The 10,101-nt window shown below is 57.4% G+C and overlaps 1 protein-coding gene across 3 annotated transcripts; it reads right to left on the bottom strand.

Annotated features, from left to right (window-relative positions):
• Window positions 1-222: 222 nt before the first annotated feature.
• Window positions 223-5,313, bottom strand: SLC35C1 (solute carrier family 35 member C1). 3 transcript variants are annotated; one of them, XM_004585378.2, is made up of 3 exons: window positions 5,214-5,313; window positions 3,408-3,937; window positions 223-1,456 (listed from the first exon to the last, which is right to left on the bottom strand). In XM_004585378.2, exons 1-3 carry the CDS (start codon window positions 5,243-5,245, stop codon window positions 897-899), a joined length of 1,122 nt encoding a protein of 373 aa, XP_004585435.2. In that variant the 5' UTR covers window positions 5,246-5,313; the 3' UTR covers window positions 223-896. The 3 variants fall into 3 exon arrangements, with proteins under 3 accessions (XP_004585435.2, XP_058519105.1, XP_058519104.1); XM_058663122.1 differs by lacking the exon at window positions 5,214-5,313 and adding an exon at window positions 4,959-5,008; XM_058663121.1 differs by lacking the exon at window positions 5,214-5,313 and adding an exon at window positions 4,875-4,999.
• Window positions 5,314-10,101: the final 4,788 nt, after the last annotated feature.

Raw genomic sequence — 10,101 nt, forward strand, 5'->3', positions numbered from 1 at the left:
CTCAGCTTGGCCTTTCCAGCCCTCAGAGCAGGTGGTGACCACAATCACCTGCTCTTCCTGAGCCACCTGGTAACCCAAGGACCCAGAGGGTGGACAAGCAGGTTCCTTCAGCACCAACCTCGGGTGTGGCACCAGGAACCTGACCCGGGCTCCATCAGCCCCACCCGGGGACAAAGATTTTGGTTGAGGTGGAGTTGGAACAGGGGAGGGGCAGCTTCTTGAACCGGTGGCAGTACCAGGAAGTCAGAGGGTGTGGTGGCCCCTTAGGGGCCGAGAGCCCAGGCAGGGACATCTGGTGTCTGGTCAGGGAGTGTTCATGACTTCGAAGAACCTGTGTGGGGTCTCTCGTGTCCCAAGGATTGGGTGCAGATGGGGTGGGGGAGCCCTTCCTCTGGATCCATCTCATTCACAGATGCCCCTGGACGGGGCAAGGAGTGGTGCCAAGTTCAGCCACAAGGACACTCAGTCACCCACTTCCCCTTCCCTGGGCCTTGTCTCAGCATGGGAGAGGGAGCACCAGCCCATTTCCCGCCATTCGCCAAAGGAAGGTGGGTTTGAGGGACCAAGGCTCTGGAGCTGTGCCCCCCTCAGTTGGCTGTGGTGGGGGGACTTCCTGATCTATCCTGAGTAGGACTGAGGACTTTTCAGGGTTTGCTACTGCAAACCAAAGCTGCAGGCCGCACGGACCCCACAGGGGATGTGGAGGTAGACAGGCCCCAGGGAGGGGACGACAGGGGGCACCAATGCCATTGAGGGCTCTCCTGGGGAGGAGAGAGAGCCAGCAGCCACTGTGTTCTGCTGGGCATAGCCATGCAGCACCCCAGTGCCTTGCAGGGCCATGATGTCCTCTCCATTCCCCCAAGTTGGACTTTCTCCCTGGGGGTCCCCGCAGGAGCTCACACCCCCATGGCACTCTTCTCGTTCTCCTTGGGGCTGGGGTCATGCTGAACCTTCTGCATTTCCCAGCCTCTGACCCAGGTGTAGGCGGAGGAGCCCCCCAGCACCATGAGGTTGCTGGTCCACCACAGGAAGCTCTTGGTCTCTTCGTAGTAGAGCACAGCCAACACGGTCTGCGCGCAGGCCTTGGCTGTGCCCGACACGTTGTGGGTCAAGGGACTGGTGAACTTGATCTGCAGGCCCGTCACGTAGCCGATGGCGAAGCCGAACAGGCCGCCCAGGGTCATCATGCCCCAGAAGTGGGCGCTGCCCAGCTGGGCAAAGTCACGGAGGGCCTGTAGCTCCCCGAGGAGCAGCAGCAGGGGCAGGAAGAGCACACAGGCATTGAGGTTGTTGTAGAAAGTCAGGCGCCAGATGCTGCCATCCACAGCCGGCAGCACCTTCTTGGTGTAGATGGCGTTAAGGGAGACGCAGAGGCTGGCCAGCACCCCGAAGACGGTGCCCGCCAGAGATAGCGTGCCCTCGGCCCCCTCCTGGTCCACGCCCAGCCAGAAGCCACCTGTAGTGGGGAGAGGAGGAGAGTGAGGGTGAGGACGGGCACAGCATGTCACTGAAGTTCGCTGACTGTGTACCGTGTGGGCCTCGCCAATGCTGCTCATCACCCTGGGGCCTCCCGTGGTAAACATGGCCCAGAGCACTGGAGCCCCCCATCACCAAAGGGGAAAAATAGGAACCCTGTTCTTCCTCTAATGACAGTGTGCTGGCTGCATGAAGCCATGAACTTGCACGGGGCACCCTGGGCCCCAGGGCTCCCGGCAGAATTGGACTCTGGACCTGAATTCTCAGGCATGTTAGGTGAGGGGGTGGGGAAGAGGTTTTTTTTTTTTTTCCACAAGGAGGAAGGAAGGAGACAGGGAACAGCTAGGGGGCAAGGTCCCAGGGCAGCAGGGAGCACTGGCCTCCCTGACCCCTGACCTCTGGCTCCCTTGGTCTCACACTGTCTTACCACCAGCACCATGAATTCCTGCTGGAACTTGGGCTGGGCCGCTTCACACCCATAAACAATGGAGATGCCTGAGGCACTAAGCTAGGGGTGGGGGACCAGGTTTCAGGCAAGTTCTGTGGGGAGGGGTCTCTGGAAGCTCCACCCACTCCAACCTCCCCTCCACCTCCCTTCTGGCCCTAGATAACCAGCAGTTCCAGACACAGCCGTGGCGCAACAAGGGGACACATTTTCTAGGACAGGTGGCAGGGGATGGGTCCCATCCTCCCCTACCTAGTACTTCGAGGCCCCAGAAAGGGAATGTAGGCCAAATCAGGGGAATGTCATAGCACCAGGAAAAAGAAAGTGGGAACAGCTACCATCCAGGAACTCAGTGCCACAGGACGGGGTCCAGGGGAGGACTCGGAGTCGGAGGACAGGAGGATGGGGTCTCTCGGACTCTGCCGCCCAGTGAAGCACCTTGCAATGATAGGAATGATTAATCGGGTCTGCTGTCTCATAAAATAGCTGCGGATACTGATCAGGTTACAAACCTGCAATGGGTTCATTTGGAGTGGATGGCTGCAGCTCTACCCTCCCACAGGCCACAGGGGCAGAGGAGTGAGAAGTACAGGCCCCGGCGGGCTCCCAGCCTAGGCTACTTTCTTAGCTTGTGCCAACCCCCTCCCTCCTCACTTTCCTCACCTAAGAGGAGACAGGGCCATGTCCCCGCCCAGTGTGGGGAAAAGGAGATGGTGCAGGAGCGGTGATGGGTGCAGGGTCTCTCTACCAGTCCTTGTTTTCTGAAGGTCAAGTCTGGGCAGGCAGCTGAGGCCTCTCAAACAAGACCTTTGGGCAGTGGCAAGATCAGGGCACCAGCGACAGTTCTCAGGCTCCCCAGCGGCCAAGGGCGCGATTCACGCAGCCACTCGGCATGTGTTCTGATTCCTGCTCTTCCACATAGATGCTGTGGAATCTGGGCTAAGTTTGTTTATTTCTCCATGCCTTGGCTTTTCCTTGTATAAAATCCCCCACCCTGTCAGGAGCGTGCCTGGCACATTTTTTGAAACAAAGCTAATTACGCATTTTCACTTATTTACAAGTCAGAGAAAGAGAGGCGGAAGAAGAGTTTAAGAACAGGAGGGAGAAAGAAGCAGAGGGAGAGGGTGGGAAGGAGAATTCCTCACCCACTAGTTCACTTCCCAAGTGCTCACAATAGCCAGGGCTGGGCCAGGCCAAAGCCGGGCAATCTTCCCCCGTGGGTGACTCAAGGCCTTCGGCCATCATCGCCTCCTGCCTCGCAGGTGCATCAGCGGGAAGTCAGAGAGGAAACCCAAGCCATGGCTTAACCTGCTGCTCAGCCGTGCGGAGCACGTGGACCCCTACCTTGCTGGTTGACCTTAAGCAGGTTGCTGCTGGTCTCTCTGGGCCTCGCAGGGATGCAGCCTGCCCAGAGAAACCCAGCAGGGTTATTGCGTGGGGCTGCAGCCCTCCAGCTTCTCCCCCTGCCCCAGCCCCGGCCACTCACCAATGATGACGCCGCAGGTGAGCAAGGCATAGAAGGAGGTGGTGTGCTTCAGCAGCAGGTAGGAGAGCAGCACGTTGAAGACGGTGGTGAGCGAGCGGCCCACGTTGTAGAAAGCCACGCCCACGTACTTGAGGCAGAGGTTATTAAAGGTGATCATGCCGATGAAGACCAACGACAGGGGCAGCACGCTGCGGGCCACGGCAAGGTCCAGGTGAAGGGTGGGGAAGTCCAGGGTCCCGGGGCAGCAGGTGGCCAGCGCGCTGAGGCCCTTGCACAGCAGCGTGGTCACCAGGCACTGGTAGAAGGTGACGAAGATGGGGGCGTCCAGCCGCAGGGAGGGGCTGTCGAGCAGGTATTTGTTGAGGAACACCATGGAGATGGAGGTGACCCAGTACAGGGTGACGACCAGCGCGATCTGCACGGCTCGCAGCAGAAACGGCTTCTGCCCGCCGCCCGCCTCCGCGTCTCCAGAGGGATCGGAGGCCCCTGTGAGCGCCATGTGCAGGATTCGGGATCGCTTCAACGGGGCCCTGTTCATGGCGACAGAGGAGCCTGGGGTCAAGGCAGGCCGGAACGGAGCCCCCCAGGCAGGAGCGCGGAGCCTCAGCGGGGACCCAGGGGCTGGCCGGCAGACGCCTCCGCGGGCCTTTTGGGGTCACGGGCTGCACGGGGGTGAGGCCGCCGGTGCAGCTGCACACCCGGCTCCCAGCCCGAGCGACTCATGAGAGCAGGCGCAGGTGAACGGGCCTGCTGCTGCTGCTGCTCTGACCGGCGAGACCAAGGGTTGGCGCCGGACATCCGCGACCGCCTCCCGGCCGGGGCGGATCCAGGCCGCATTTCCTGACACGCCCCCAGCCCCCTGCTTAAAGAGCCCGCGCGCCCGGAGGAAGAGGAGGAGGAGGATGGGCGCGTGATGTGGTCTCTAGGATGTCTCCGCCCTGGCCTGGCCTTCGGCTACCCGCTGGACAGTTCTTGCCCTTGGCAGGCTCCAGCCTCGTGCACAACCCCCTTCCCGGGACTAGGGGCTCCATCCTGCTCCCGCGTCCAGCCTCCACTCCTGGAGGCGCAGCGCCCCGGCTTCCACCTGCCCCTCTCCCCGGATATGGGACGCCCCTCTGTTCCCTGGCCCCCCCAGAGCCCCGGCAAGCTGCAGAAACCCATCGGCTTCCAGAGACCCCCTAGCCAGCCCCCACCTTGGCGCCATACGCAGCCCCAGCTCACTATTCTAGAAGCTTCTTCGTGCCCCTCCTTCCCTTCATTTTCCGGTACCCGCACCCCGGCTAGTTCACCAACCAAGTCCGAGTACCACCCCCTCTCCGCCCGCCAGCTCTGGCTCCAGAAGTAGAAGCCTACCCCAGTCCCTGCTGGACTTCAGTCTGTTCACCTTGTCACCGCATCCATCCGCGACCCGCCTGGAATCCCTAGCCTCCATGCAACACCCCAAACCCTCAGGGTCCCAGAAAATACCACATCCCTCCGGGCCCAGGCGCGAGCAGCTCCTGCGGCGTCCCGGAATGCACTCGCGGGCAGCAAAGGCGACCAGGCTCTCACCTCCTGCAGTGCGCCGGGCACCGCCCAGGGCTGCACCTGCCGCGCCGCGCCCGCCGCACCGCGCCCGCCGGGGACGACTTCCTGCTCTCGGCCCCCGGGGCGCGGGCGCCGTGCCCGTCTCGCAGGCCGGCTCGCCACGTGGAGGTCCCTGATGGGAGCAGCGGCGGGGGGGCGGGGCGGTTATCCCCGCAGATCGTGGAAGCAGCCATCCCCTGCCCTCCGTGTGCCCCCCACCCTCCACCCCTATTCGATTACCGCCGTTGCCATGTTTCTTTATCCACCAGCATCTTCTGCCCACCGTGCGGCCGGCCTGCTCTGCCAGAGGCAGGCGTGTGGGCAACGGTCGACTGCTGTCTTCCGGCCAGTAACGAGTGCGAGGCCCCCTCCCCCGCCCCGTGTTGGGGACCAGGCCTAGGGCTTCGGTCTTCCTCCCCCGGGTCCCGTCAGGACTCCACAAGTCTGCATGTTCTTGCCCCTTGAAACTAGGATTCCGGATCACAAACTGCTTGCTCAGGACTGCAGCTGTCGTGGTTGAGCTAGGGAGGATCACGTTTGTCATATTCCAAACTCCATTTAATATATCGTCCCTTAATAAGGAGATTGGGCTGGTTTTGAGGGCGATTCCAGGAAACCCTGAGAGGTTCCCACGACTGGTTTTGGAAGCTATGGGCTGGAATAAAGCTCTGGGCCAACTCCAGGTTGTTTCCACGTGCCCTTCCCTACGCAGATGAAGCCGGGAGGGCTTCCTCATGGCAGTGACTTGTAAGGACTGGGATCTCCCGTTTACAGGATGAATTTGCGTGCTTTGGAGCCTGTCACAGCTTGTGACTTGGTGCTGTGGCATTTTGCAGGAGTGGCCCCCTTTGGGTTTGGGTTGTGTTGTTGGGACATGGTGTGGAGACCTGGTAGCCTCTGGTGATTTTTGTTTAACATGTTGAATTGTCCCGGTGGGCTGATACCACACCTGCTATTTGCTTTCAAGTACTCAGGTACAAACCAAAAATATTTAAAAAAAAATTGGTAGGGGGCAGGTGCTGTGACACAATGGGTTAAGTAACTGCTTCTGGTATCCCTTATGAGTGCAGGTTCAAGGTCCTGCTGCTCCACTTCCCATCCAACTCCCTGCTAATTTGCCTGGGAAAGCAGCTAAAGATGGCCCAGGCTTGAACCCACATAGGAGACCTGACTCCTGGTTTCAGTTTGTCTCAGCCCTGGTGGTTGTGTCCATTTGAGGGTGTTAACACAGTGGGTGGAAGATTCTCTCTCCCTGTAACTCTGCTTTTCCAATTAAAAGAATGAATCCATCTTAACAAAATAGTAACAAAAAGCTTGGTAGGGGAAACAAGACAGCCGTGTGTTGGTAACTGTGGGGCAGAGGCACGTGAGAGTTCATTGGGGTTTTCTTCTGTGCATTTGTACCTTTCCATAGTAAGGAGGCACCACCTGTGTGGTACACAGAAACTCTGCTAATGGCACAGACCCCGGAGCTTAACCCAGCCTCTGGTGGGGTAATGGAGAGCTGGGGAGCAGGGGGTAGGGGCTATAGGAAATCAACACTGTCCGGCAGCCCAGTCCACCTGCCCTGCCCACACCCACTTGTCCTCCAGCCCTTTGGCCCGTGGCCTTGACTTCCTTTTCCTCCTTCCTGCTTGCTCTCACCAGTTGAGCTCCACCTGCAGGACACCATGTGGCCGCCTGGTCCTCCACTTTGTGGGGGTATGGGGGGGAGGACAGGCTTACAGGAGGAAGCTAGTAGTTCTGAATCTGCTTCTGGAGCAGCCCTTTGACAGGGCCAGGTCAGCCTGTTCGGACAGTGCCTGCTTGTTCCCCATCTCTTCCCTCCCAAGCTGGGGCATCCACTTTGACATATCACTGATGGAACAAACGTGCCTTTGTGAGGCCCTGGCTACCTGGAAAATCCTTCTCCTTGACCCATGACCAGGAAGTGATTTTAAAAAAAGATTTATTTATTTTTATTACAAAGTCAGATATACAGAGAGGAGGAGAGACAGAGAGGAGAGACAGAGAGGAAGATCTTCTGTCCAATGATTTACTCCCCAAATGAGTGCAACGGCCGGTGCTGTGCTGATCCGAAGCCAAGGGCTAGGATCTTCCTCCAGGTCTGCCACAAAGGTGCAGGGTCCCAAAGCATTGGGCCGTCCTCGATGCTTTTCCAGGCCACAAGCAGGGAGCTGGATGGGAAGTAGAGCTGCCGGGATTAGAACCGGCACCCATATGGGATCCCGGTGCGTTCAAGGCGAGGACTTTAGCCGCTAGACCATGGCGCTGGGCCCAGTAAGTGATTTTTTAAAAAAGATTTATTTATTTTTATTGGAAAGACAGATATACAGAGAGAAGGAGAGACAGAGAGGAAGCTCTTCTATCTGATGATTCACTCCTTAAGTGGCCACAATGGCTGGAGCTGAGCTGATCTGAAGGTAGGGGTGCCCAAAAGGGATTCTGGCACATGTAAGGTGAAGATTTTTAGCCATTAGGCTACCACACTGGGCCTCAGGAAGTGACTTCTTAGCTAACATGGTGACAAGTGGAACCTAATGGCAGAGTGTATGGGTATGGGGGCCAGGCTTGGATCTCCTCTGGCTGGGACACTGAGGGCACCCCTGGATCCATTGTCTCTTCTTTCACGGTCCCTGGACTCCTGCCTTTCATGTCACTCCCGTGGATTGTGGTTGTCACAGACCGGTGCAACCAGTTTCTCAGATTCTGATTTTTTTCCCCTAAGATTTATTTATTTTTATTGGAAAGGCAAATTTGTAGAGAGAAGGAGAGACAAAGAGAAAGGAGAGACAAAGAGAAAGAAGAGAAACAGAAACAGACAGAGAAAGCTCTTCCATCTGCTGGTTTACTTCCTCACTGGTCCCAATAGCTGGAGCTGAGCTAATCAGCCAGGGTCTTCCACATGAATGCAGAATCCCAAGGCTTTGGGCCATCCTCCACTGCTTTCCCAGGCTACAAGCAGGAAGCTGAGTGAGAAGTGGAGCAGCCAGGACACGAACTGGTGCTCATATGGGATCCTGGGGCATGCAAGGTGAGGATTTAGCCACTGAGCCATTGCACCCCCTTTTGGTTCCTTATAAGGGAAGGGAGATCTGGGGTGTTTCTTGGAGACTTGAAGGCTCAGAAGTTGTGTGCTGTGCACACACATTTTGCTTTTGAGTTTTCCTTAAAGAATGACACTTCCGTAAGAGATGAAGCTTGGGCCCGGCAGCGTGGCCTAGCGGCTAAAGTCCTTGCCTTCGACGCCCCGGGATCCCATATGGGCACCGGTTCTAATCCCGGCAGCTCCACTCCCCATCCAGCTCCCTGCTTGTGGCCTGGGAAAGCAGTTGAGGACGGCCCAAAGCTTTGGGACCCTGCACCCGCGTGGGAGACCCAGAAGAGGTTCCTGGTCCCGGCTTCGGATGGGCGCATACCGGCGTGTTGCGGCTCACTTGGGGAGTGAATCATTGGATGGAAGATCTTCCTCTCTGTCTCTCCTCCTCTGTATATCTGGCTTTCTAATAATAATAATAAAATCTTTAGAAAAAAAAAAGAGTTGAAGCTTAAGGTCTTGGCAGCGATGGTTGGGATGTGGACAACATGGTTGGGTGGTTGGGCATCACTAGGGATGTCAGCGGGACACCATTTCTGCTCATCATGCTGGACAGAAGAGGCTCCATTCTTGGACCCCAGAGCTCCTGCAAGCAGACAGGGATTAACATTTAGCAGAGCTGATGCTTGGCTCCCTGACTCCAGCCACCGCGTACATGTGGTGAGTTGTCCCCAGGCCTGCCTGGGCTTCAGGGGCTGCTCCCTTCGGGGTGAGTACACCGAAGGCGGAAGTCTTGTGGACTGGGCAGGCCTGGGGTTCACCCACCACCATCATTGAGCGGGGAATGGGATTGGGGAGGGGCGTGACCTTGGACTTGGGGGTTGAAACTTCTGGCAGCCCACTGGCTGTTGGTGGGTGCCAGGCTGGGGCACCTCCATGCTCGGATCCCTGACTCCAGCCACGACTTGAATTTGGTGAGCTTTCCGCGGGCCTGCCTGGGTTCCATTTGGAACCAGGCTCTGCCTGCTGTCTGCCCGGCCACGAGCTCTGGGGTTTTGGTTGTTTGAATTGCTGCTTAGGTAGCTCCATATTGAACCCACTGTGCTTCTGGAATGTGAATCAATCCTAAAGATTCCCAATGACAGAGTAACTTTTCCTTTCAAGAACTTGTAATCACTGAACAATGCTCACCACCGAACTCCAGTCCATGCAAAACCTAAGGCTCGGGGCTTGTCCAGCAGGATCATATCCTATTACCTGACATGATGATGGATCAGGAGACGGGTCATATTAGGCAGGGCCATGGCATTAACTAGCACTCAAGAGACCCATATCCGGGGGTAGATTCTGTGGGGGATGTGTGGGCCAAACCCTGTGGAAATTCTAGCCCCACTGATTAGCTCAAGAGTTGGGGTGGTGATGGACTAAGCTAGGTGTGACCAAGGAGCTTGCCATCAATCACAGGGAAAGGAACCGACAACAGTCTGGGCCGGTCAAGGCAGCAGCACCCAATTGTGCATCCTGAATAGGGTGTGGGGTGGGCTGGGCTGCAATGTTCACCAGCTCATCCAAGGCCAAATGGAAGGCCTGACTACGTCAGGCACTGGCTTAAAACCCAATGGCATGTATGAGAACTGGGTCTGGGAATGGATCAAGCAGAGGAACTTGGGAAACTCCCCTGGCAAGTCATAGCTCCCACTGGTGAACATGTGGTCCAGAACTGGGGGTCAGAGAAGCTGGGCAAAGTAGCTCCAACGGCTGGCCAATGTGTGAATTGGTAATGGAGCAGGGTGTACCAGGCAGGACTGAGCAAACCTTAGCCTGCAAGCGAAACTAGAAACCAGGATGGAGCACAGATCATGCTGAGCTAGGCTCTTGCACCTACTGGTCTGCATGAGCCAGGGACTCTAAGCAACAGTGTCTAAGGCACGGATCAGGACAGGTGAGGGGCTGTGCCAAGCTGAGTCAGAGCAAGCAATGGCATGCACATGATCTATGGCTGGGAACAGGCCCGGTTGGGGAGCTAAGGGGACACCAAGGGACGTGTGGGCTGGAATGGGGGCTGTGTTCTGATCAGGAAACGGTTGTAGT

This window comes from Ochotona princeps, chromosome 4 (assembly GCF_030435755.1).
Source record: "Ochotona princeps isolate mOchPri1 chromosome 4, mOchPri1.hap1, whole genome shotgun sequence".
Lineage (NCBI taxonomy): Eukaryota > Metazoa > Chordata > Mammalia > Lagomorpha > Ochotonidae > Ochotona > Ochotona princeps.